We start from the raw sequence: 27,302 nt of genomic DNA on the forward strand, positions 1-27,302 counted from the left end.
TTTTTTCCAATTTCTGGGATTTCCAGAACTTCTCTTCAATAAGATATTGGCTATATTCCTTGGGTTATGTCTCAATATCGTATCTATAGTTCTCTTCATAACATTATATAGTTTGAACAAGGCAAATATGGAGTTCTGTCAAACGAGAGAAATCACTCAATCGTATACTTTGAGTTTGAGATTTCAGTTAAATGAGAATCTCAAAATTATGAAAGTAAGTAATTTTTGGTTTTCTATTTTCAAGTCTATTTTCATTTCAGTGGCTCAAAAATTGTATTGTTGTGGTCACTTGTTTCAACACGATTCTCGCTGGATTTTTGATAAGTGAGTTGTTTGGAAATTGGAAGATCATAGACTCGTTTCACCTGCTCAGCAATACTTTTTTCAGTTTCGAATCATGAATATTTGAAGGATAACTACCCAGTTATGGTTAAATACTGCCATGCTCTTTTGAATTTGGGGATTGCGATGTGAGTTTGAATATTTAATGCACGTCTGTCGGTCTACCTGTTTATCCTGATGTCTGTTTTCAGATATGCTCAAGTAATATTCTTTGTCGTAACACTTGCTGATCGTAACTTTCGAACATACTTCCTCAGATTCAAAGTCATTCGATTCTTCACTAAACCATTCTTCGGAAGAATATTTCCAGAAGATTTCAGAAGTAAAAAGATGTTATCAACGAGTGAAGAAACGAATTTTTACTTCGCCAAGTTGAGTTCTCAATGGGATGATCAAATGATGAGAAACATGGGATTGAACAAGAGAAAGAAAGGAATCGTGTTCTTTTGATTTTTGACACTTGAATAACATTTTTCAATCAGAAAAGTTTTCTATTTTCTACCAATTTCGGTGAGCCGCAGATTTGTTACTACACACGGTCTCCTAGAACGATTTTAGGGGCAGATTACGTCATCAATCGTGGAATGTCACGAAAAATGAAAAATTTCTAAAAACTCACACGTGAGGGAGTTTTTGAACGGGGAATGAAGTGGTAATCCATTTTCTCGAGAACCAGGTCAAATCTCGAAAAACTGTCACACAGTTTTGTTCGGAACCGTGTTCGGAACCCACCATTAATTTTTTGTGTTTTTCTGTTTGGTAACTTTTGAGTTATCCTTTGTTGAAAAATCAACTGAAAACACCCGACTTTTTCAATAACTTTGAAATATCTGACCTCATTTTGCATATATCGAAAATCCGTTCACACAATTTTTTTCATATTTTCATTGGCTACCATTTGCACTCATTCATTACGTGTTTGCTTCTCAACTGACCTAGTTATGTCAGCAATTTCAGTTCGGTCAAGAAAATAGTGCAAAAGCAAAAAATGACATAACTAGGTCAGTTGAGAAGCAAACACGTAATGAATGAGTGCAAATGGTAGCCAATGAAAATATGAAAAAAATTGTGTGAACGGATTTTCGATATATGCAAAATGAGGTCAGATATTTCAAAGTTATTGAAAAAGTCGGGTGTTTTCAGTTGATTTTTCAACAAAGGATAACTCAAAAGTTACCCAACAGAAAAACACAAAAAATTAATGGTGGGTTCCGAACACGGTTTCGAACAAAACTGTGTGACAGTTTTTCGAGATTTGACCTGGTTCTCGAGAAAATGGATTACCACTTCATTCCCCGTTCAAAAACTCCCTCACGTGTGAATTTTCAGAAATTTTTCATTTTTCGTGACATTCCACGATTGATGACGTAATCTGCCCCTAAAATCGTACTAGGAGACCGTGCTACATGTTTTTTTTCAAAATAAGACCAAAATGTTAATAAAAGTTTATATCATCAATAAATCAATAGATCAGTTATCCCATTCTTGACTTCGGTCCTCGACTGCTCAAAAGCATACTTCTCGTCGTCGCATTCTTCGCAGTTCCACGTGCACGAATCGTCACTTCTCGAACTGCCGGTTTCAGAATATCAAATGAAATAATAAGTCTCTCATCGACAATCATCACCGCCGCATTGTTATCAAACTCTCCACAATATTTTGGTGCTGAGAAAATAGTGACGAGTCGTTTTTCGGCAAAGAACTCGTAGCCATCTTGAACAACTTGATGTCCTCTTGCAATCAAATCAATATTCATCTTTTCAGTGAAATCCTTGACGACATCTGCTCCGAAAATGTACGAAACACCTCGAGAATTCTTCGCCCATCCCGACATATTACTCTCTGGATCTGCCCAAAGGAGATCCATAGCAATTGATTTGTTTGGTGGATCGAATGGACGTTTGATCGAGCTCAACTGCTTCCAGGAATCCAATTGGGGACTCAGGCCACCATGCATACAAAATATCCTTCCGGAGATCATTGCACACAATGGGAGACCATTGAAAAGGTCCTAAAATATCAATTTGACAATGAAAAGTAGATCAAATCTTTACCTGGAAAGCATTGTACAACTGCAACGAATATCTTCTTTTACACTCATCATAAAATCCATAAGTTCGGTTGATTGAAGCACATTCATGGTTTCCACGAAGAATGAAAAATGTGTTACGGTATTTGATTTTGTATGCCATGAGAAGACAGATGACTTCCAGTTGTTGACGTCCTCTGTCCACGTAGTCACCGAGGAAAAGATAATTTTGATCTGGAGGGAAATTGCACCGGTTGAAGATTCGGAGCAAGTCGACGTACTGGCCATGGATGTCTCCACAGACCTGGAATTAAGTAGGTCAACATTTCATTCTGAATCTAAATTCCAAGTCTTTTATATACCGCAATTGGTGCCTGCACTTCGACCATCGTAGCTTGTTCCAGAATAATCTGCGTGCACATCTGGATGACGTCATCAATTTCTGCCTCCTTGATGCAATGAGTCAGTGAGGGATTCGCTGTGTCATTGACTAGAAATAATTCCGAAATCTTTTCGGTTTCTTTTCTCCAATTGGTCTACCTGATAACAGTCGATCGATGAAACTTGGGATGTTGGACATCACTTGATTTGGGGGAAGGTTAGTAGAGTGAGTAGAAAGACGAGTAGATCGTTGGGTTAGTTGGTTACAGAATGAGCAGATTTCCAATGAATTCGAGCTTATATAGGCAAGAGGAAGATTAAAATTAGAGATAAGAAAAGAGAGGGTGCCACGTGGAAAATGGGGAGGGAGTTTTTAATAGAAAAACGAAAAAGGACAGGTCACGTTGGAATGCGTTTATGCATTTATATAGCAAGTCGCCAGTTTTCTGGCAAGGGAAGTCTTTGGAGACGCGGCTTTCAAACGATCTATAAATTTGGTTATAGGAATTTTTGACCACGAGGAATCCATTTCTGCAGTCAAAACCTGCTAAATGTATCAGCGATCCGAGCTATGAGCTCTAAAACTTTTCATATGGTCAAGCTTTTTCACATGGAATTCAAAATAAGCAAATAGTATAAGCAAGATATTCTCATTTTTGGAACGTACGAGCACAGGTAAACGGCTGGGGAACACATATGGAACCGCGCGGTGACGTATTTGCGGTGGATTTAAAATTTCTTGTGAAACAGCTTACCCATAGGAAAAGTTTGAGAGCTCATAACTCGGCTCGCAGAAAAATTTAGCAGGACTCCCCGTAGTCGAAAACACCTATAAAAATTTATAGATCGTTTGAAAGCCGCGTCTCCAAAGACTTCCCTTTTGAGATCTCAACGTTGGAATCGCAAGCTCTTGTAAATACTCTATGAACATTGCACAACCACTATTAAGATGCACTAATTGATAATAACAGATTCCGAGCAACGGAACAGATTTATGTCTCCGATCTCGTTATTAAAGCTTAACATGCAAAATTTAAAAAGAACAAAGAAGAGAGAACACTTTATTTTATGACTTGAATCACAAAAGTTCATGAGCCATTGAATGGGAGAGACGAATCAGACGAGTTATCGGAGTTAGCAAAGTGATATCAAATTGGAGTCTCTCTGTTGTTGATCTGAAAATAAAACATCAATAGTTAAAACAAAATTTTAAAAAACCGTACACTCTCCACAAGAATATCTCTCTGACGTTGAAGAACATCGATACGTTGAACGAGAAGATTATGTTCAGAGCTCGGACAAGATTTGCGAACGACCACTCCTCGATTTGTCTGAAAACTTAGGATTGATTTTTCCTAAAATCGTATTCAAAACTCACCATATCAATTACCTTTTCCTGGAGTGCCATCTTCTCAGTTTTCTCTGCCAAACACTTCTTTTCAGTCATCTTTCTGGAAATCTTCTCTTCTCTCAACGCGTCTTTAACTATTCTTTCCGCCGCCTTCACTTCCTTTTCATATTTCTTTCTTTTCTCTTTTTCCAACTTTACTGAATTTCTCAGTGATTCCAACTGTTCGTTCAGCTCGTCAATTTTCTTCTGTTGCTCCGCCATTTCCAGTTGCAACTTCTGATTTTCTTCACTCTTCTCAGCCAACATCTGAACTCCACGTTTCTTCAAGTTACTGTATTTTCTCTGCAACGTCATCATTTCATCGTCCTTCAGTTTTGATGATTGCTCGATTGCATTGAGTTTAACAGTAACAGAATCACAATTTGATGTCAACTCAGCGATTTTGAACGTATTCTTTTGTTCTTCATCTTGAAGCTTCACTTTCAAATGGGAGATTTCTTCGTTTTGGATTTCTAACTTTTCAGAAATCTCTTTGATATTATGTTCCAGCGATTTCTGTTGAGCGTCAAGCTCATTGACTCTTTGTTTCTTATCTTCAACATCAATTTCCAATCTTTTCTTTTTCTTTTCCTCTTGCTCCAATTTCGTTGTCAACTCCTGAATATTATTCTGGAGAAGTTCTCGTTCGGACTCCATTTTGACCGATTCCACCTCTGCCAGCTTCACCGCGTTCCCATATTTCTCCAACTTCTCCTCATAAAACCCGTCCAAATGCTTCAGTTTCTCCGTCAGTTCTTGAATCTTTACTTCGAGACCATACCGTTCCATCTCCAACTCAGCAACTCTGGCGTTCTTCTCTTCTTCTTTTTTGTCCAACTCTTTTCTATGCTTCTCTTCTTGTTCCACCTTCATCATCAACTCATCAACTACATTCTGAAGAACAATCTGATCCGAATCCCTCATTTCTTTCTCCTTCATTTCTTGTTCTAACTTCTTGACCAGCTCGTCATTCTTATTATACTCATCTTGCAATTTGTTTCTCCAGTCTTGGATTTCTAGTTCAAGAGTACTGTAATTTCGAGTAACTATAGAAAAGCACTCTTCCTGTTGTTTCATTTTATTCTTCCATTCTTCTTTCTCTTTCTCTTTTTGACTCAACTTCTCTTTGAGGTCTTTAATCACCTCCGCAAGAGCATCTATTTCAGATTTCAGTCCGACTGTTTCCACTTCTGCCTTCTCCATTTCCCCTCTGTTTTTCTCCACCAGCTCCTCATTTTTCTTCTCCTCTTGCTCTAACTTCTTCAACAATTCCTTCATTTCTTTTTGAATCAATTCAAGTTCTGGATCCGATCCGTTCTTCTCCTTAGCCAACTCCGCCAACATCTCTTTATTATTCTTTTTCAACTCCTCATATTCAGACTTTAACTTCGAAATTTCCCCATTCTTCTTATCATCAGCCTCCTTCTTCTCCTCAATCTTCTCCATGACAGTTTTCAACTGAACTTTCATTGTATTACACGTTGTAACCAGATCTTCGTACACATTTTTGTCAACCACTATCGTCGTTTCCCTGCTTTGTAACGTGTCGTTATTGTCGACTTCACTGGAAATGTACGACTGTTCCAGGTTGAATGACCTACAAAACAACAAAGATTTAAAGTTTTTCTTTACTGAATAAACTCACCATTCGTCTTCAAACTCGAATAAGCCAGTGGGTGCACTCTGTTGCTTTGGTGGTTGATTATTTGACATTTTCGTTCAAAACTTTTATAAGTATCAGGAAAATGAGAGTAATGAATGGAAAATTTGTTTTTGTGAACTTAAAAAGTACTAGACACTAGTACACGTGGAAACTAACTCAATTTTCATGTGTGTAAACTCGGAAGCATTTTGCTGTTTTATCTGCTAGACTTGTACCAGAATCCCAGTTTCATGAAGTGTGACAGCCATCTCTGAGCCGTTCGAATGACAACACGTGCTTGCTAATATTGTAACACGAGTCAGATGATTCAGTAAATACTTGTGTTGTTTGCAGACAAACCAACTGAACATACAAAAATACAAATTGAGAGGAACAGTGGTCAGTGGAGACTTGAATGATGATGACTCATGTGTTCTTCATATTTCTCATTTTACAGTAATACCGTAACCTCGGTAGCTGTCTAAAATCAGAAGCTTCTGATTGGGAAATGATAACAGAAGTTCTTATGGAGAAAGTTTTTGTGAATGCGGTTCTCGTTCAAATCGTTTTGATTCGGGAAGTCATGAACTGGGTGTTGGAAGAACAAACGAATTTCTAGTAAATTCAATTTTCGATCAAAAAATGAACTTGACACTGGAACCCATGCATTTCCCCATTCCAATCAACCCATCCCTTCAACTGTCTTCTTTCAAAACATTATGGTTTCTCTGACACTTTTTGGAGGGGTGAAGATACACTTGACACGAAATGACGTCTCCCTCCGTTTTACCTTGATCCTCCTCCTTCCTTTATTTTCCTCACTTTCCTCACCTCCCCCCGTTAACCCTTTCGTATGTGTATGGTGTTTGGCAGTCTCATCAAGGTCAACCTGAGACATCATGCACCGCCTGTTTTCTCTTCCTGTAGTCAACAAGACATGAAGAAAGAAGGAGGAGAAGACACCTGCTCCATAATTACCTTTGAATCGATTTGCTTCACTTCGAGAAGCTTCTTTTAAAAAAAGAATTTCCTTTAAAATTCAAGATTCGGTATCTGAGATTCATGGTGGCCGCACTTTTTTGAATTGGACTTCTCAGCCATAGTATTTTCTTCAATACGTCTTTCCTGAATCAGAGCTACTCGCTTCAGAAATGCCGAGATTTTGAGGCGTTACAGACCAGTATGGTTCTAATACTGACATCTTCCGTCTCAATTCTTATACTGGTATTTATGGTTTTAATTGAAGTCGGTTTTAGCTTTTCGGTCCTAAAACATCATCATCTGCTTTTGAAATACTCAAAATTCCCATTTTGCTACAAACATTATATTTAGACCTGCTTTCAGTAACTGTATGAATAATACTGTACACTTATTTTTGTTATTCCCACCACAATTCTCTTTTTTTCTAATTTTCGTACAGTATTTAGTATATGGACAGGCACATTCAGTATAGAATGACACACCCCCAACCACGAAATCATTTTTTCGTTTTTTTCGGCGACCAAAGCTAACAAAGAAATTGGGAGAGAGAGAGTGGGGGAGAAGAAATGCTTGTTTGGTTGAAAATATTCACACATATTGGTGAGAGTAAGCCGTACTTGATATGGGAATTTCTCTCCTCACCGCATCAACTAAACTGTCTCCTCGTTTCCCTTTTCTTCAAAGTCCAAAACCGCCGATTTGTTTGTGTATTGAGAGGGAAAAGAGCATTTCGGCGCATAATGCATATCCAAATATTTGGGGATTCCTTGACATTAATTGAGTATATCACCTCCTACGTCGTTCCGCAAAGAGACCGAAACCTTCTGATATCGGGCCAATACTTCAGATCTCTTTACGATTTTTGTATATGTTTTGGTTACAACTTTACACTTTTTGGGCTTGTTAATTCTATATTTTCAAATGTGGATTATCACTGTATTTCAAGAACTGAAGCACTTGATCCTCGGAGCCAATTGTTAGAAAAATTGTGGTTTCATAAAATTTCATTTCGATTTGTTCAATTTTAAAACTCGCAATCTTCGAAATTTCTTAAATCCTGACTTCCGGGAACTACATTGGATTTGAAACTTTTCAAGAATTATAATGATTAAAAATTTTGGGTTTGAAAAACCCCGAAAACTGAAGTTTCCTTTTGAAAATATTATCTTGAATATTTTGGAAGCTAGAAATTTAAATTCCAGTTGTCAACAACTACCTCTAACTTTGAGAAAACTGAAAATTATTATTTTTGTTCATTTCTAGAAATTGCTTTTGAAACTAAATGTCTGGTTTCGCACTTTTTGGTATTCAAAATGTTTCAGACGTACTCGAGATTTCAGTTTAAGTAAAATCTCTTCAAAGTTTCCGACCTCCCATTCTGATATTTTCCAACATTCTTGACTATTCCAATTCTAGAAACTCTTCATAACTATCCTATAGTTTTGAAAAGTTCCAATAATTCGCATCCTCTCCCTCTTTCTCTCTCTATCTGAATCTCTTTTTCTTTCTGTACCATATCCTTTTTCCACTAATTGTTCCTACCCACTTTCTCTTCCTTTTTTCTTCCTGTGATTCACACTCCCTCTCTCTTCTTTTCTTCTTTTTCCTCTGTTCCTGATTTCCCAAAAAAAAACCGTCTCCTCTCTTGATTTCAAAATAACTCTTCTCATTTTTTATGTCTTCTCCTTTTCCTCTCAAAATGTGGCCAGACCACCATAATCCGACGCGTCAACAAGACGAAAAAACGATTGAAATATTCGGTATTCCGACACGGACGGAGAGAAAGGACAGTGAGATCAAAATGGAATACCAAATGGAAAGAAAATACATTTGGGAAAACAAAAAGAGACTGTTTTGACCAAAGAGAGAGACATTTCCTTTTTCAAATTGTTTTTTAAAAACTTTTTTTCGAAAATAGTTGCAAAATCTTACCATGTATCTAAAAATAATCCGAATTTGTTCCCTAGTCTTCCATTTTCTTGAATTCAGTTTTCCAATCGAATTCAAAAAAGACAATTCTCAACCAACTTTTCGGCCACACACTCGGAACACTCGACCCAATTTTTCCTGAAACTTTTAGAAAAAATGGTGCTAATTAACATTGAATTCTGTGTGGTCAATTTAGTTGAGAAGGTTTACTGTCGATATCAAGTACCTGTCAAGATTATGATTTTGAAAAATCTAGATTAGAACCGGGGGAGGAGCAGAAACTTTCGACTTTATATCATTCGGATTTGTCCCAAAGTGGTTATTCTGGGTTACTGTATTAATAGATTATTAAATTCTGACAATGTCAACTAAACTTCCCATTCCCACATTTTTCCTTATCCGTCCAAATCTCAGATAGAATTTTTGAACAACTTCATAGATTTGTACCTAATTAGATGACTACCCAGAAAAGGATCTAAACTTTCCAAAATACTTCATAACCAGTTAGATGAAGCTATATAATCTAATTAATGAGATCTTGACCCAGAAGGGTCAAGACCAACAATTTTCTTGTTTTACCCGAGAAGAAGGTTGTCATCTCATTTCCCAATTTATTCCACCACCAGAACCCAAAAAAATAGGGCACTTAAATACTACATAGCCGTGCGATTGAAATCATGTGTAGAGGTTCTCGAAAACATGCGCGCGCGCATCTCTTTCTCTCCCGCATCCTGAAGGGTCGGATTGTATTGTCTCTGTAGGAGAGGGTGTCTTCTCAGGGTCATCGGTCAAAGTTTGGATGAAGATTTTGAGGAATAGAGCGAATTTGCATTGAATTCTCTTTGTGAATTATTTATCACAGCTTTTGAGTTTGCGATTTACAGTACCAGAAGGTTCTTTTGAAAACTAGTTTTACTATTTTGTAAACAGTGAGTCATGATTGTTTTGTTGTGGTCAGATTTATGTTGTTTTCAAAAAAAAAGAAAGAGTTTCGAAATTATAAACATTTTCCATTTTTGAAAATTGAAATACTGTATTTCTTGATTGTTTTGAGTGAATCATTTTCATCTGATAGTTGAAATAGTAATTGCAAGAATTGAACAAGATCAGCTCTTTCAGCCATCCAGGGTTTTCAGATATTTTGTGAACATTACAGTTAAGACCCAAGCTTCAGAACTTTAGGTCATTCTTAACTTTCATTTTCAAAACTTTTCATAGAGTAATTTGTTTCCAGGAGCAACCAGGCAATTTTACTAATGAAACTGGTGTCAAAGGTGGAATAGATAGTTTCTTGTGTTGATCCAGTCTAACTTTTCTTTTTTTAGATGCCAATTTTTTGATACGGAGTTATATCTCCCTGAACAGTCCAACCAATCTCATCATCTTATTCCGAAATTTGTGAAAATGGAAAAGATTTACTCAATAAGGTTTATAAAAAAGTTGCCAACTACAAATATAAATCTAGAATCCTGATAGAACTGAAGTTTTTTGAAATCTCTTGAAATCAACGAAGTAGAAATTTTGACTCTTAAGTTACCACCTCGTAATCTGGTCAGTTGAGACTTTAGAAGTTTCCCGAAAATGAGATTTTTCAGAGTTTAAATAGTCCAACGCGACTCCAAATATGTTCCATTGTGTTTCCCTTCCTCTGTTTGATGCTCATCATTTGTTTTTTCTCAATTTCCCTCTTCCAAATAGACTGTTTTTCATCCTTCCTGTCCATCTTCTCCGGGTAACCGATGCGTCCAGAACTCCCCTTCTATCTCACTCTCTTTCATTCAACTCAACCTGAAAAAGAGTGCACCGAACATTTGAGACGCCGATACCCGCGTCGTCCCCGCACACTTTCCATCATCAAATAAAAACGCGTTTTATTGTGCATTTTGATGTCCGCGCAGCACCGGCCATACCTCTACAGCAGCGAGACGCAACGGCCTCCGGATCGAATACTTCTTCTCTTTCTCTCTCTTTATGTCTCATGGTTTCTCGTATACCTATAGAGGTGTTGCGTGTTGGAAGAGAGACCGGATATCTGTCACTTTTTTGGGAAAGATATCCGAATTTCCCGATTTCACGTGTGGTTACGTGGAATCGTAGGAGGGAAGTCAATCATTTCGAATGGTTAAGATGATCTAACACTTTTTGGTTTTTGGTTTCACTTTTGATGTTACGTTGAGGTTATGTTCAGTGAGCTCTTTCTAAATGTGCTTTACTAAAATCCGTCTGTCAATTCAATGGTAAGACATACCGTACTACCTATATTACATCGGAACCCTTCTAAGATGTCTAAATGAAGCTCTAGATATTCTTTCTGAAATTTGTATCCTGCTGATATGATCCGTTTCAGCAGCTTTCGGAAATCAGTTGAGCCTTATTATTGCTGAGAAACTGAGAATTTTACTATTAAAAAAGATAAGATATGGGAAATCCATCACTATCCTGTTTGTCCGGATGTCACCTCGCTTGGCTCAAGTACTGATTTTTTCTGAATAACCGAGTTTTCCCGATGCTTCCGAATACTTTAATTTTTCAAGATTTCAAGAATCTATTCAATTTTTAAAAACTTTCAGAAGACATTCAGAAACTTGTCCTGAATCTGTTTGCACTTCTGTTTGTCCGAATGTCCAATTCTGAAATCTGTTTGAAATTGTATGATGACACATTTGTTTGAACATCGCCTACCGAATTCTTCAAATTCTGACACATCTCCTGAATTTTCCAACATTTTTTCCCTCATCAAATATCTCCACCCCTTTCCAACTTCACACCTCTCGTTCCTTCCTTATTTCAATGTATTTGTATTCAAATTTCAACCAAAATTCCTTTCGATTTTCCACTCTGATAAACTGCCGATCCTATTCTTCCCTCTTTTCCTTTTGTGTCATCTCCATTCGATCCGCTGATTCTTCGTTCAGATAGTAGTGGAATTTTTGACTCGATATTTCTTTATTGCAGACGAAAAATGTTTCATTTTTCTGAGGAAAAAGATTTTTGGGTTTTGAACTTTGAGGTTTCTGAAATTCACTCTGACGTGCCATCGGCGCTTTTGAATCTCTGTCAATCTGTTCCTCCTTACTTTTCCAAATTTCAGATTCTTTTTACAAGCCTGAACCCTTCGAAGACATTCTTCTAAACAACGTATTACACAACAATGAAATTAGACACAGTATGTATATATATGCATCTCTCCCTTATAATTCTCCCATAAAAAGTTCGTCGCGCATGTTCGATTTTCTCTTCCTCTCTCCATCTCTTTTTCTCATTTCAACCGGATCGATGACATCATGTCCAAATAGAAAATGAGACAATGTATCATGTTTCTTTATGCCATTTGTATTGCTTAAATGCCGTACATACAGTTTTCTCTTTTAGTTTTCAACATCGCGTTTTCGTTTATGGTAGTAATCCAATTAACGAGACACACACAGCGAGAGAGATACCACTCTTTATGTGTTTATTAACTTACACTTCTTTCGGAATTCACAGAGAGAAAGAGGTATTACTTTCACTTTTGAGATCATCCGAGTGGTTTGATGTGTCGTTTAATCCATTCGGAGGGTGTTCACACAATAGTTTTTGGTGTTCGATAATACCCTCAAATATATTTTGTTTTCAACTATTTTTTTTTCAATATTTCCAGTCTTAAAGATTACTGTAAACTGTCTGGTCAAAAGAATACAATAGTATTAGCTGTCCAAACTGAAACCTACAATCAAAACAGATGATTCAAGAGATTACTGTAGCTTATAACTTCTAGAAGTAGTAGGTTGGTTTACTGTAACTTTATTGTGCAAATCAAATGTGGGCATGGCTTCCGATTTGTTTGTACATAGCTCTCGAGTTTTCACTAGATTTATTTCAAACTCTTCTTGATCTACAATCATAATTCATTTCATTTCAAAACACCTGGATATACATTTCCTCCTGGTTTCTCTGTAGTAGACCATCCCCTTTTCTCAAAAGCTAGCAGGCCCCAAAGGCCTTTCCTCGCAAAGTTAGCACTGCGTTTCAGCATTTCGTACTGTTACTAAGCGAAATTGTTGATGTTGAGCCAAATATCTGAGTAGAAAATTTGTTTTATAGATTGAAAAGTTGGTACCTCCGAAATTGTCAGCAAGGTTTCTCTATATATTTCAGTATGTTTGATATTGAGAGATCTCTGTCGTCGTGAATGTTCGATTCCTACAGGAAAATCTGTTCTATTCCAATACACTCCATTTGATACTGTATTTAGCCGATATCATGATGACTCGTTCCTACGTAATATCCGAATGTTGCATGTTTGCTTCTTTTCTGATCATCAATCATGAATACCTCTTTCTTTTCATCTTCTCCTTTTCCTCCACTTGATTTCTTTTATTTCCCTTCCAAATGTTCTTCATGAAGCAGATCATGTTCTTCTTCTCCTTCTTCTAGATATGGTCAATTTCAATTTGTTCTCCTCTTCCCTCTCTTTCTACGGAAATATATATATTCGATCATTCGAAACATGACTACACACCTGCCTAATACGTCTCCCCTCTCACCAATTATTATGTCGCATACTCGCCCTCCTATCCAACTAATTGTGCCCTCTCTCTCTTCATTTCATCTGACTCCTTTCCGGTTTTTCAATCGGAAAAAGAGCGAAGGCAACCTCATCCTGGAAGCAGAGAGAGAGAGAGAAAGAAGCTTCTTTTATTCGTTTTACAGACAAACATTTTCTTTACTTTTGACATTTCAACCTTTTTCTGTGCTTAAGGGGAGAGATGGGACCGTTTTTGAAACAACTTGTATTCGGATTTGAGTGTTGTGGAAGATATTAAAGTGCTGGTGAGAATCAAAACCATCCGTTTCAAAAATGTCGAAATTGGCACAATTAAATAAAAAATGGCTCTTACCAGATTCTTCGGAAAATACCACTAATTCTGACTTCCTGTCATTTATAGGATCTAGTATTCTGAATCAAGCCATTCTATTCAGAATACTGTTCGTTATTTGAAATTTTCAAGACAAATGGCATGGTTGGATCTGAATCCGTTAGGTATTCTAAAAGTGAACTCCGAGTCAGCCGATATCGAATTTCTACAGTTTCCCATACCTCCATTCGATGTTGATTAAAGGAACATGTAAATCTACTTTTTTCTTTGTTTCCACGTTTTCCAGACTTGTTAGACTGAAATTCTTTCGGAAAATCCCTGAAAATTTTTCTTTCGGAAAATCCCTCACATTTTGGATCCAAAACCAGAATATTTCATTGCAAAAAAACCTATTTCTGGAAAACAAAGAAGTTTTCCTCTTGTCCATTTTATGACTTTGTTTTTGATTCCGATTCTCGAATTTTCACTTTTGGTTTCTGAAATCATTTTGATGGTTTCTGGAATTGAACAATCAAATTTCAGCCCTACCCCATAAGCCCCTTTCCCATCTGTTGTTCTGTACACTTTTATAGTTTTCATGCCACATTTGAACCCATTAAACCGTCTGCCGTGAATACGAATATCGTGAAGAATAGGGAAAACGGTTGTCATTTTGATATGAATTCGTCGTATTCATTTCTTCTATTCAACCCCCCACCGAGAGGTGTTTCTTCTTCTCACTTTTGACCTTTTCCGAAATTCCTATATTTATATGAAATGATGATGATGACTCATCTCTCACGAATATTATGCAAACATTTGATTTTCCTCTCTTTTTCTCCTTTTATGTTCATCTATTTCAAACTTCTTCACTATTTTCGAAATTCGACTCATTCATTCACCAATGAACACCTTTTTTCAGATATCAAAAAGGAGACAGAGAATTGAATAACGATCGAGGAGAAAACGGTTTGGTCATTCACTTGACAAAAGAGGAATGAACTCGAAACAACATTGTAATCGATGTGGGAAACAAGTGTACCCGACGGATAAAGTTGGACCACTCAAGGATTCCACTTTTTTTCATCAAGGTACACTATTTTAATTGTTTAAATGTTTCGCTTCGGAATCAAGAAAGGATGATTTTAAAACTGTCAAATGTTGTTCATCTCACAATTTTCAACATAGTTTTTAAAAAGATTTCATCTGAAATCTTCCGGTATAATCTAAATTTCCACGTTCTGAATTAGACAATTAAAGCATAGTCTTACTAGATAAGGCTTGCGAGTAAGACCTTTTAGGACGTGACCTATATCATTAAAAAGCTGAGAAAACGCTGATTTCAATAATATATTCAGTTTTTGCCCTCGAGGTCTGGTATTCGAGAAAAATGAGGTCAAAGTTCGCTAAAATAGAGAATTATTACCTTCTTTCCAAGCGAAAATTGGAAAAAATTCAAATATTTTATCGCGTAATTTGAAATTTTTCAGAACTTTGACTTCGTTTTTCTCGAATACCAGATCTCGAGGGCAAAAACTGAATATATATTTGAAATCAGTGCTTTCTCAGCTTTCCAATGATATAGGTCACGTTCTATAACTCTAAACTGACTTCATGACCTTCCCTAGTTAGAAGAGGACAATCCGCCAACGTTCGAATAAGTTACAGTATAAAAATAATTTTTCACACTTTAGACGATTCCCAAAACTCACAACATGATCTAATTCAACTTCTTGCCCCAACCCAATTTCCTTCTTCCAGGTTGCTTCAAATGCTACATTTGTGGAACCCGATTGGCTCTGAAAACCTACTGTAACAATCGAAATGACATAAATGACAAAGAAGTTTACTGCTCAAACCATGTTCCGATCGCCGGTCCCCATGACTTACCGATGGCATCGACAAATGGATCTGGAAAGAATTTGGAGAACAATAATCATGTGAAAAATGGAAATTGGATGTGAGTTTTACCCATAATTTTCGTTTTTTTGAAAAAGTTTTTTTCTAGTGACGCCGGACTGTCTGACATGAAAATAGCCCATGCGATGAAAGCGACTCAGGTGGCGAGACCTTACCCGAAAATCAGTCATGAAGGAGCGAAATATGTGGTGGATTATGATGCACAGACGCGGTTGGAATTGCTGCATCGTGCAGATGAAGATGAACTTTATGAGGAATTCCAAGATAAAAGGAATCGAGAAGCTGCAGAATTTGAGAAAGAGAATACAGAGGAATGGGAGCGAGCTCTGGCGGAATTCGCGAAGAAATATGAAAAGGGACAAGCGAATATGAAGAAGGATGACTTGATTAGGCAGTTGACAATCAAAAGAGAAAAGAAGTTGGAGACTTTGCACACAAAGCGAAAGGTATTATTTGATTCTTTTCTCTTTTCTAAACTTCTCAAAATTTGAAGAAGTAATTCCAAAAATTCTGTAACTCTTTTTAAATGAGACATCTGAGTTAAAAAGCTCGTTTCGCCTCCAGGGTTGGAGTCAGGCCGAGGTGCAATTTCTTCATTTGTCTGTCCTTCGCCGGCAGCCTCGTTGCCTACTCCAAACGTAGCGGCCGACATCTCGCGGGTTCCGCCGCCGTCTATCTTTTGCGTGCGCTGAGACTCCGCCTCTTTCTATTTGGTATTTCCTCGCAGTAAGAAGAGGAAGAATGAAAAAAGATCACCGTATTATGAAATGAAATAAGAAAAAAACAAAATTTTTAATAGTAAGTCACTCGTAAATTTCAGGAACGAGAACGTCATCAGACCGCTGAACTCGTTGACCGACAAGCCAAAGAAATGCTGGAATTGTTCAAAGCATCCCGATCGGAATACAGTAATCTACAGTACCCATCTACACCTCCTCCACCAGTTCCACCGTCTTGTAGCAAAAGAGAAATCTATACAACTACGGATTATTTCTCGGTAAGAGTTGAAGCTAATCGTTACTTTATACTCTGTCATAATTTGAAATTATACAATTCATTTTCAGTCAATTGATGAAGTGGCAATTCACTGTGCTCGCAACGAAGTGGCTTCATTCACTGATCTTATCAGAACTCTCTCTTCTGGAGCCAGATCTGATGTTGACGTGGCAAGAGCCATTTATAGATGGATTACAATTAAGAATTTGAATACTATGGTATTCGATGACTCGATTCAAAGTGATACTCCGATGGGATTGTTGAGAGGAATCAAGTATGGAACAGAGAGTTACCATGTTTTGTTCAAGAGATTGTGCAGGTATTTATTCGTTTTATTTCAGAGGAATTTTCACTTTTCTCATTATTTCCAGTTACGCTGGTCTTCATTGTGTTGTCATCAAAGGATTCTCTAAATCTGCTGGATATCAACCTGGATATTCATTTGATGATCATCGTTTCCGTAACACGTGGAATGCTGTCTTTTTGGATGGATCATGGAGATTCGTTCAGTGTAATTGGGGAGCAAGACATTTGGTGTAAGTTGGAATTCGTAAAAGTGAATTATTTTGACTGGGCAATTCGGAAAATTTTACCCTTGAAATAACGTACTAATAAGAAAAATAATGTTCAAGAATTGCTGATAAATTAAAAATTTCAAAAAAAAACATTCATTCCTTCACTTCAAAATACTATCGCTTTCCAGAAATGCCAAAGACGGATCACATGAAGCCAAAACTGATGGAAACCTTCGATACGAATATGATGATCACTATTTCATGACAGATCCAGAAGAGTTCATCTATGAATTCTTTCCATCTGATCCAGCTTGGCAGCTTCTGCCCCGCCCACTCTCTCTTCTACAGTTCGAACGCATTCCATTTGTTAGATCTCTTTTCTTCAAGTATAATCTATCCTTTATCGATAAGCAGTTGGAATCCACTGTTTATGTGAGTCGGCAGAGTAATTTCAGCTCCAACTTTGTTGTTTATTACAATTTCAGACCGACAAAACCGGCGCCGCTTCAATTTCCATCCGACTACCACCCAAAGGAGATTCACTGATTTTCCACTACAATCTGAAGTTTTTCGATTCTGAAGAGAATACGATAAGTGGAATGTCATTGAAACGATTTGTTATGCAATCGGTCACAGAGGATGTAAGTTGTTCATTTTTGCTTTGAATTTATGTGAATAACAAATGCGCTCCATTGAAATCCTGTGAGCCAAAAAATAATTACGAAATCCTTCAGATTGTCACATTCCGAGTTCATGCTCCATCCACTCGCCCACTTCTTCTTGACATTTTCGCCAACTCCGTATCATCTGGAGCCTATTTGACAGGTCAACCTATCAAATTCAAGAGTGTTTGCAAGTTCAAGGTGAGCATAGATTGCCCATAGAACGTGATAGATTACCGAATAAATTTCCAGGTCGTCTGTGAATCCCTCCAAGTGATAATGGTTCCCCTTCCGGAATGTGCTTCTGGAGAGTGGGGACCTGCTAAAGCTACTCGTCTATTCGGTTTACTTCCAGTATCCCATCCGGATGCTATCATCAACACCGGACGATATGTAGAGATTCGATTCCGAATGACACGTCCACTATCAGAATTTGTGGCTTCTTTACATAAAAACCGAACGGATGACAGAGCGTTACAGTCTTGTACAAGATCCGCATTGAAAGGAGATATGGTGGGTTTTAATAGGGAACATGAGCATGTGATCTCGAAATTCCGTTTTCCAGGTTTACATCCAAATTGATTTCCCTGTAGAAGGACAGTATGGATTAGATATTTACACACGACAAGATGACCAACTAATCAATGGAAAACAACTTCTGACCCATTGTTGTAAATATCTCATTCACTCGAGAAATTGCTAATTTTGATTTGTATTATACACTAAAAAGTACTGTATTCTTTTTTCTTGTCCCCCTCAAAAGTTGCCATTCATTCCTCGAAGAAGAGAAAGAAACGGACCTGCAGGGTATTGAAACTAGTTCTCTTTTTTGTTCCAAATACCCCATTCGCTTACTCTTTTTTCACTTAATTTCTGAAATTCCTGATGATTCAATCCCGAGTTCTGTTATATCCATCACCCACTTCACTCTCGATACTTTTTGTCACACAGATTGTTTTTTTTTCTGCATTTTTCTTCCGATTTTCGTTTGTCACGCAGTATTTTCTCGTTAAAAGTTAACTTTCTTGGCTTTTTTATCTTCTTTTCGAATACCGTTGAACAATAAAATTGAAAGTAATATTGATAGATCTTGTGATTTTTATTAAACAGTTTATTTGAATGATTCTTAGGATAGAAAGTGAAATATGAGGGTTTTCGACAGAACAATTATTCACAGAATTATTAAAATCTCACGATGGTTCGACATTTTCATCGATTATTTCTGTCACAATTGAACTAATCTTCTTCCGAGAAAATTTCTTCTGGATCCCTTTACTTTGTTCCAAAACCAATGGAGTTCCATTAATCGAAAATGCAATTTCCTCATCTTCACGTGGCTCACGGAATGGTTTTTCTGGATGCAAGATTGGAGGAACTGAGAAAACATGTCCGGTAGGACTAATTATCTCATCACGATTCGGTGGGTTAGCACTGCTGAAAAATATATTACATTTCAGAAAATTATGAGACTCGACCAATTCAGAAAGTTCAGAAAAAAAAACTTACACGTTGTCACTTATTTCGTTGCTTTCCTCTATCAACGTACTCATTCTGTTATTCAAATTTCCCAGTGTCGGAGCTAAAAATTCAAAAAGATCTGATGGTGGAGACTGTAGAAACACAGCAATCGGCATATCTTGATACTCTTTTGGAATCTGTTTCAGAACTCTGTCTGTCTCTGATTTTGCTGTTTCCTTTGCAGCCAGATATAGATTTCTTTTCAAGTCACTAACCAACTGCTGAACTGGAAAATATTAAAATAAAAATCATGAGAAATAATTGATCTATTATACAACTTACGAGGTGTATCGATTGAATCAACAATTCTTTCAATTTCAAGAACATTTTTATTTTTTCTTGGAGGCATTCCGAAATATATTATGTAAAAGATACGAGACGAATTTCTGATTGGTTGGGTACTGATGATAGGGAGAAAATTCCGATTTGAATCTCCCTCTGTCAATACTCTTTTGTTTGCGCGCACTGTGGACACGCAAGCAGAACATAGTTGACATCAATCTCGTGACATTTTTGTTTTGGTCTAGATCAAAAACGGGGAAAGTAAGAAGAAGACAACTCGAAACATCGGTAGGGTGTCGAAATTATTTTTAGATAAATTGTCTTAAAATGTTATTTTATCTGAACCAAAATCTAGTTGGGTTGATTGAAAAAGCATTTTTGACCAATTCATCAGTTCCCGAATTTTCTCTGCTGATTCATTCATTCATTCTGTCATCGTTTTTTTATTTCATCCAAACAACGGCCCTTTATCCAACCCGCATTTCGTTCTCCGCTCCATTAGTACGACACTCTGAGGTCTTGCAACTGGGCTTGGCCGGTGGAGCGCAGTTGTGCCGCATTGCAATTTTTCCATCTGATTCCGTTGTGGCAAAAACATTCCATCTCTTTTTTCACACGTTTTTACGTAATTTATTCTCTGAAAATTTGTTTCGTTTCGTCATTTTATTGTTCAATTTTTTCAGTTAGTCAATTCAACATGGACGATGAACCGGGACCAAGTCGAGACAGCAATATAGATTTAGTGATAGCGAAAGTACTGGAAGGCATCAAAGAAACACTTCCTCACGTTACAGATGAATTCATAATGGAATCAATACATGTAAAAGAGTTTATTATAAGTTGTCTATAAATAACGTAACCTTTTTCAGAAACATGGTCGCACCGACACGATTTCGGCAACTGAACATTTTATGAACAAAGTATTTCACGATTGTTTTTATAGTTACACGGAGGAAGATCAGGGAAAAACATTCGGACCGGAGAGAATGCCGGAGATGGCCTCAACATCTTCAGAGCCGATGGAAGTGGTTCCTTATGATGCAAAACATCCGAATGTCACAAATCAATACGAAGAAGAACAAATCAAGAAGGCAATGTTGAATTCATTGAATGATGGATCAATTCGATTACCAGTTCCTCCTATGAGTTACTCGCCCAACACGAACTTTTGTGAGAATGAAGAAGAAATGATTCGGGACTGGAATAAAACCACAGGACTGCTAAACCAAGGAAACTCGTGTTGGTTCAACTCCCTGACACAGATGCTCTACAGTATTCCAAAATTCCGATCAATTCTCCATCATTCTCCTCCTATCACTTGGCATCAGCTTCCGATTGTCAATGTGAAACCGAAGTTTGTGATCCACGCAGAGCTTCTCCTACAGTTTCGTGCTCTATTCGCCCAGATGCAGTTTTCCGAAGAGAAGTTCATTCGTGCCGGAGAGATCCTGAGAGTAAGTTGTTTACCGAAAGGCACCTTTTCAAGTTGTGTGTGTGTTTCAGACTGTCGATAAACTCTATACATCCAATGGAACAAACCAATCAACGATCGGAACTCAACAGGATGCTTCAGAGATGCTCATTCTCATAATGCAATGGCTTGGAGATTCAATCGATGCAGCAATGTATGCTCATGAAAATCCTGAATACTCGAACGCTGTGGATGACAACTTGGTCATTTCCGACTCAACAGATCAACCAGCAAACAGTGATGTTGCCGGCACTGCTCCACCTGGATACCAGGAAGAAGCACCTGTTGTATCATCAACCACGAAATCTATTTTTGAACCACCTGAGTCAAGACCAAACACTCCGACAGAAAAAGAACCGATTCGTGATGCACAAGGAGCTCGTATTCCGAAGTCTCCTAGACAGTCGATCCCCCAGTTAGCACCTGTCGAGGAAGCAATGGACACTTCTGATGTATCTCGTAAATCAAGTAGCAGTCAGCCTCCAGTTCTTGAGAATCAAAAAGATGGAGAAGAAGAACCTCTTCCAGTTGATCTTACTGTCAATGAAGACACTGTTTCTCTTGTTAATAATTTGAAACAAAGCTACAAGAAAATATTCGAAGCCACATTGACAACATCGACTATTCATCAAGGTAAATATTTTGATCTTTCCATTTGTCAACCAATTTATTTCAGATGGATCATCATATGGCCAAGAGAATAAAACAGTTCATTGTCCCGCAAGCTTCACTCTCCAAGTGGAGTACGGTAACCTGCATGATGCACTAGAAGCATCTACATTCAGTGTCAGAGATGATGGAGTAAACATTCGTAACATGTATGAAACCCTTCCTGCTGTCTTCTTCTGCTCACTTTCAAGATTCCAATTCGATAGAACCGGTGAAAAAGTGCACAACAAATTCACCTTTCCTCGTGAACTATTTATGGATCGATACTTGAAAGAATGTTTGGAAATCAGTGGAGTTTTAAGAAAGGAACTTCTGGAAAAGAGGCATGAGTTATCACTGAATAGAGCGAAATTGCAAGGAGTCAGAAGTTATCCACTTGGAAATGGAAAGACAATCAACTTGATTGATGCATTCGAGACTGTCAAGAATGTTACTTCCAATATGAGACTGTAAGTTTTCAGCTATATTATTTCCAAACTGAATCTTGATTTTTCAGAAGTGAACCTCCTTCGATAGAACCATCGAAAAGAGAAGAAGGGACTAACTTCTTGGAAAATACTGGAAAGACTTTCCCATATTTCACAGAAGAAAATTTCCCCGGATTGTCCAGCTACATTGAGAAAACGAATGAAGCGATTATGACGCTCAAGAAAGAGGAGAGTGTTCTAGTGAAGGAAATGGAAGCGTTGCAAGAGAAAATCAGTTCAATTCATGATGTGGATGAGTTGAAGAAGCATAAATACGAACTTCATGCGATGATCATTCATGATGGAGAGATAAATCGTGGACATTATTGGACGTATAAGCTGAACAAGTCAATTGACGGGAAAGAAGAATGGGAGAAGTTGAATGATAGAGAAACAACTGCTGTTTCATACGATCAGATTGAGAAGGAAGCATATGGAACAGGATCTCCTCATGATCCATCTGCCTATCTTCTTCTCTATGTTCAATCTGGTGCTGATTGGCTCATGGCTGGAGATAATGAGACACATAGCGAGTCACTAGCAAACCTTCCATCTGATCTTCAATCGTTGGTTCATCAGAAGAGTGCGGAGTTCAAAACACGTCTGGAAAACTTCCGACAACGGCAGATTGTCCGAACTGATTTGCCTCATATTACACAGATGGTTGACAGTCCTGCACTACCGAAATCTTTGAAGTCGTTCAGTTGGTATCGAGGATTGGATGATATGTATCACGATGTGAACGCTAATCCAGATGAATCTATACTGAGGGATCGACTGGATTCATACCAAGTTCCTGTTCTTGGGGACAATGAGATTTTAGATATGAAAAATACAGTAAGTGGCTTGATATAAACTTTTCTGAAATTTATAGTTTTTCTTCAGACTTCATTCCTCTGGAACAAGATCACTTTTTTGGATCCAAGCGCATTCGTAAGCTCCGAGAAACTTCTGGAAGCTCATCTTCTAGAAACAATCGACGGAGAACACGGTGGAAAGGAATACATTGAGAAAAATCTGTAAGTTGATTTAGCTTTTCTTCTTCTTCTTCTTCAATTTGTATCTTTTTCCAGCTCATGCTCAATTAATGAACTAAAGGAAGACGCTGAAAATGAAATCGAAAGCGTATACAATAGTTTCATCACGAATTATATTGGCACTGTCGCTCACCTGAAGAAAATCTACCTATCTCGATTCGTCGTGTTTGTTGTAGCTCAGCTTCCGAGAATTCACGTTCCAGTCATTCGATATTTACTAGTCCGTTCCATGATCCATGACAAGCTCGGTGTTTTGGGGAAACATGCGAAGAAGGAAATCCAGGGATATATGGAAAATTCATCGGATAGCGGAAACACTATGTATAGAATCGCTGAAATGTTGGCTCATATCTTCCATACAAGTTTATTGTCAGCAGCTCATTGTCGCATTTCCTGGGAGAGCTTGGAAGTTTTCTTCGTCGAACTCAATCAGTGAGTTTGAACATTTAAACAATCTAGTGAACCGAGTTTCTAACCAATTCAGATCACGGGAAAGAATCGAAACGTTGTACAACGCAATGATTGGTGCTAAAAACGCTCGAATTTTGAACATGAGTTTGAGACGGATCGCTGATTTTCTCGAGCAACCTTCGATCTACTTCATCACTCAACAGGATATTGAAGACTGTACTGTATTGGCATTGCTGGCATCATTCAGAATGGTTGTAAGCATCCTTATGAATCGGGCATGTCACCTCCACGATTTACACATCACGTTGACACATACCGGACGAACACTTCTAACTGAGAACATTGTCGAAGAGATTTGTATTGGATTGTATACAGTACATAAATGGTCGAAAGGGCTAGAGGGCCATGATCCTGCAAATTCAAATGTAAGTACATATAATCTCTTCTTGATCCCATTAAATACAACCTCATGATTCAAATACATTTCAGATCAATATGAAAGAATTGTTCGTTCTACTATCAAATAAATTGGACTTCATTTGCGCATCTGATGCTATGGAACATGACAAAGAAAAACTGAGCGTAGCCAGTAAAATGCAGACAGCATTAACCGATAACCTATTTCACCCCCTGGATACTCTAACAGTTGGAGCTGAATGTGAATTGGACAGTGGAGAAAGCGAAATGACTCAGGTTAGACTCATTTTAAGACTCTTAAATAAACTATCATTTTCCAGATTAACAAAAGTCGCATTTCAATTGGCAATACGCAGAGTAAAATCAATGCTCAGTTGGCTGATATTGTCGCTGTCATTACAAGCCCTTACATGTGATCATGATTACATCGCTTTGCCCAGTACACTTTTCTATCATGCGCTACCGCTCGTTCTTTTTGTCCCTCTAATCCCATTCAGCTATCATTTCTATTATTTTATCCCGTGTTTTCATGACAAATATCCACGTTAAATATTCTTTTACATGTGTCTCTCTCTCTAGCACATACTGTTCCAAAGCCTCTCGTTAAATATATTGTCCTAATTGTGGTGAAATCTGAAAACGTGCTATCGCAATCATTGCCCTCTCTGTCTGTTATATCAAATATATTGTTTTTTATTCACTGTTTATAGAGAATATTTTAGAATGTTCATTTGAATGTTAGACTTTAATTAAGTGCCCTTTTGCTGGTTGATTCTCACGAAATACACCGGATAACGAAGTAAAATAAAACAAATATATTTTAGCTACTGTTGTCGATATGTGTTATATTCTTTTATTTTCAGATTTGAAGGGTTTTCAGAGTATAAAAAACGATATTTCCTTCTAGGTCTGAGATGTATTCCTAATTCCAGTTGCTTGTCAATTTCTGGTAAAGAGAATTAGAAAAAACACTTTTTTAAGAGAAACTATATTCATAAATTGCAATTTTCTTTAAATTTCATAAATTAAAACCGGTGATGCGCACCATCAGGAGACACCACACGAACGTATCGTGCATTCTCGATGACGTCCGGATAGAGATTATTCGAGGAATCAGAAGATGAAGAGACAACGTTGTCAACTGCGAATGAGGTCACATTAGAAGAGGATGAATAGTTGGATGAGTAGGCTGAGGATGAGGAACGTTGGGATGAAGGTATCTCACTCTGAAACATGGACAATTGAGAGGAGAGAAGAAGACGTTGACGAAGATTTCTTACCGAGTTATAATAAGTCCGTGGGGAAGGTGTTGGTGCTGGATTCTGATAACCATCCACTGAAATCAGTGTAGGCGTCACATCAATATCAGATTTCGTTGGTGAAGGTCTTTCTGGAAACATATGTGTTTAATTTGAAAGCTTGATGGATCACAGGTTACCTGGAACGAAGGTTCTCGGCTTTTGAGCTATCGGCGGTCGGATATTCACATAGTGACTTTTGTTAATCAGAGGACTGTCGTAGACACTCATCATTGCTTCTGAAGTTGTATTTGCTACATTTTCAGACAAATTCCAGTATCATTTACTCACCATTTTTAGTCATTTCTCTTGAAACATCGACATCTGTTCGAATTCGAACAACTGACATTTCTTTATTCGGAGAGCATTCATCTTGAAGACGTAGTGAATGCTCTTCAACAATTCCTATCCTATTATTATTATTTATTCCAAATGGATTCGACGCTTTTTGTAAATCTCCGTAGATTGGAGTGGCATATGGTTGAGGTGGAATTGAGGTAGTCGATGGGATTGGTGGAGGAATCGAGGCTGGAGGATCGGGAATTGTGGTACGGATTGGAGGGCGAGGTGGCTTCATTTGACTGTCTGGTGCGACGGAGGTGCTGGACTGAAAGTTGGAATTTGAGTAGGAAAAGAGAGAAAAAGATACTCATTGACACAGACGAACAGACAGATCCCAAACTCACCTTTAACTGAGAATGAGCTCTGACTATCGGAGGAGTTGGCGGTGTTGATTTGGATCCCGTGAGAGTTTTCTCATCGACTTCCACGTATTCAGCGGAAGATGACGTATTCTTTCGACTCGTCCTCAATTCAATTCTCCTATCTGGTAACTTTGGAAACCATCTTCTCTCTTTTTCTGTCTTTTCCGAAGATTCTGAATTCTTCGATGACGTGGAATAGGACGATGAATTCAAATGATTTTGAATTGAATTAAATATGTTTCTCCTCTTTGGTTTCTCTATAACAGTTCCGTCAACTGCTATTTTTGTTCTCAATGAGGATCTTGTTTCCCTCATTGCTTTATCCAAATCAACTGCTCCACACGAATAAACATTACACATTTTCCATAAGTTCAAGTGTTCATTCTTCTTTGGATCCATATACTTTTTCAGGTTTTGCGCAGTCCGACTGTGCACTTTTGCGATTTCTGATAGTCGTTTTAGGGGGAGGTCTAGTCTGTAAACAAACCGGTTTTCTGTGATAGACAGATCAATTTGTGTGGGGAAAAGAATAAATGTTCTCTCACCTCGATTGTGAGAACGTGTCAATGATTGATTGCAGCTTTTGACCATAGGCTGCTTCAGTTTCCGCTCTGAAAACCACATGAAAATCAATATTTTATCACGATTTCGTTAACTTTCAATGCCAAAAAACTTCCGGTGATGTCAGTTTTGAGTCAAGCAATTACAGAGAGACACGTGGGGCAAGTTATGTTTTCAAATTATTCATAATTCTTTGTATCTCTGTATGTCTTATCTGTTTGTTTGTCTGTAATTCTGAAGACTCACTGTCCGTTTTTTGAGTTTTTTAGACAACGAGTGTTCGGAAATTTGAATTTTGCTTCGTTTTGCAAACCCCTAATACCGTCTATCACCTAATTAATCTGTTTACTATTGATGACTATTCTAATTTCGATTTCTGATTAGAATGATTCCAGAATTTGAAAATAAAACAAATATTTCTGCATTTATGGGTTACACACGCTGATAGAATTACAATACATTTGCTTACAGGAACCTTGACTAGACAAACAATTTCAGAAATTTCATTTCAAAAAACTCACAATATGTTACTGAATTCGAGTAATGCATAGTCATACCGGGTTGCCATACTGAAAAAAGAAATCCCTATTTATGAGAAAACAGTTCCAAACAAAAAAGAAGAAAAACGAATCGGAAACATTTTTGAAATGTTGATGAGTGGTGACTATGTAATAAGAGTCAATTCCCTTTTACTCCGTCACTGATAAGAGAAAATGTGACGGTCTTATTTGAAGAGGGAAAAGAGAAAAGAGAGAAGAAGAAGACTCCAAAAAAGTGTGAATGATAATAAAGGGAGGCAACGAGGAGGCAAAGCATTCCATTTTTGGAAGGAATTGGGAAAA

At 37.6% G+C, this 27,302-nt stretch overlaps 7 protein-coding genes across 7 annotated transcripts; 3 read left to right on the forward strand and 4 right to left on the reverse strand.

Annotated features, from left to right (window-relative positions):
- Window positions 1-127: 127 nt before the first annotated feature.
- Window positions 128-792, forward strand: GCK72_005104 (uncharacterized protein; the record flags this gene model as incomplete). Its single annotated transcript, XM_053725034.1, has 4 exons — window positions 128-214; window positions 261-324; window positions 389-470; window positions 534-792. 4 exons carry the CDS (start codon window positions 128-130, stop codon window positions 790-792), a joined length of 492 nt encoding a protein of 163 aa, XP_053589228.1.
- A 1,024-nt stretch (window positions 793-1,816) lies between these two features.
- Window positions 1,817-2,951, reverse strand: GCK72_005105 (uncharacterized protein; the record flags this gene model as incomplete). The annotated part of the gene is made up of 4 exons (XM_003116783.2): window positions 1,817-2,353; window positions 2,397-2,675; window positions 2,734-2,861; window positions 2,912-2,951. 4 exons carry the CDS (start codon window positions 2,949-2,951, stop codon window positions 1,817-1,819), a joined length of 984 nt encoding a protein of 327 aa, XP_003116831.1.
- An 879-nt stretch (window positions 2,952-3,830) lies between these two features.
- Window positions 3,831-5,855, reverse strand: GCK72_005106 (uncharacterized protein; the record flags this gene model as incomplete). Its single annotated transcript, XM_053725035.1, has 4 exons — window positions 3,831-3,927; window positions 3,971-4,083; window positions 4,131-5,739; window positions 5,788-5,855. 4 exons carry the CDS (start codon window positions 5,853-5,855, stop codon window positions 3,831-3,833), a joined length of 1,887 nt encoding a protein of 628 aa, XP_053589229.1.
- Window positions 5,856-14,529: 8,674 nt separating this feature from the next.
- GCK72_005107 (uncharacterized protein) lies at window positions 14,530-18,328 on the forward strand (the record flags this gene model as incomplete). Its single annotated transcript, XM_003117457.2, has 11 exons — window positions 14,530-14,623; window positions 15,294-15,492; window positions 15,541-15,898; window positions 16,273-16,449; window positions 16,517-16,767; window positions 16,820-16,984; window positions 17,152-17,395; window positions 17,449-17,604; window positions 17,698-17,826; window positions 17,878-18,138; window positions 18,191-18,328. The coding sequence occupies 11 exons, from the start codon at window positions 14,530-14,532 to the stop codon at window positions 18,326-18,328; spliced, it is 2,172 nt and encodes a 723-aa protein (XP_003117505.1).
- A 487-nt stretch (window positions 18,329-18,815) lies between these two features.
- Window positions 18,816-19,492, reverse strand: GCK72_005108 (uncharacterized protein; the record flags this gene model as incomplete). Its single annotated transcript, XM_003116907.2, has 3 exons — window positions 18,816-19,059; window positions 19,132-19,369; window positions 19,426-19,492. The coding sequence occupies 3 exons, from the start codon at window positions 19,490-19,492 to the stop codon at window positions 18,816-18,818; spliced, it is 549 nt and encodes a 182-aa protein (XP_003116955.2).
- Window positions 19,493-20,122: 630 nt separating this feature from the next.
- Window positions 20,123-24,313, forward strand: GCK72_005109 (uncharacterized protein; the record flags this gene model as incomplete). Its single annotated transcript, XM_003117381.2, has 10 exons — window positions 20,123-20,245; window positions 20,295-20,879; window positions 20,929-21,529; window positions 21,573-22,014; window positions 22,062-22,869; window positions 22,918-23,051; window positions 23,106-23,501; window positions 23,554-23,905; window positions 23,970-24,173; window positions 24,218-24,313. The coding sequence occupies 10 exons, from the start codon at window positions 20,123-20,125 to the stop codon at window positions 24,311-24,313; spliced, it is 3,741 nt and encodes a 1,246-aa protein (XP_003117429.2).
- Window positions 24,314-24,922: 609 nt separating this feature from the next.
- GCK72_005110 (uncharacterized protein) lies at window positions 24,923-27,028 on the reverse strand (the record flags this gene model as incomplete). The annotated part of the gene is made up of 7 exons (XM_003117326.2): window positions 24,923-25,123; window positions 25,178-25,287; window positions 25,336-25,434; window positions 25,487-25,802; window positions 25,882-26,374; window positions 26,445-26,510; window positions 26,982-27,028. 7 exons carry the CDS (start codon window positions 27,026-27,028, stop codon window positions 24,923-24,925), a joined length of 1,332 nt encoding a protein of 443 aa, XP_003117374.2.
- Between the last annotated feature and the right edge of the window lie 274 nt (window positions 27,029-27,302).

The sequence above is a fragment of the Caenorhabditis remanei genome, chromosome II (genome assembly GCF_010183535.1).
Source record: "Caenorhabditis remanei strain PX506 chromosome II, whole genome shotgun sequence".
Taxonomy (NCBI): domain Eukaryota; kingdom Metazoa; phylum Nematoda; class Chromadorea; order Rhabditida; family Rhabditidae; genus Caenorhabditis; species Caenorhabditis remanei.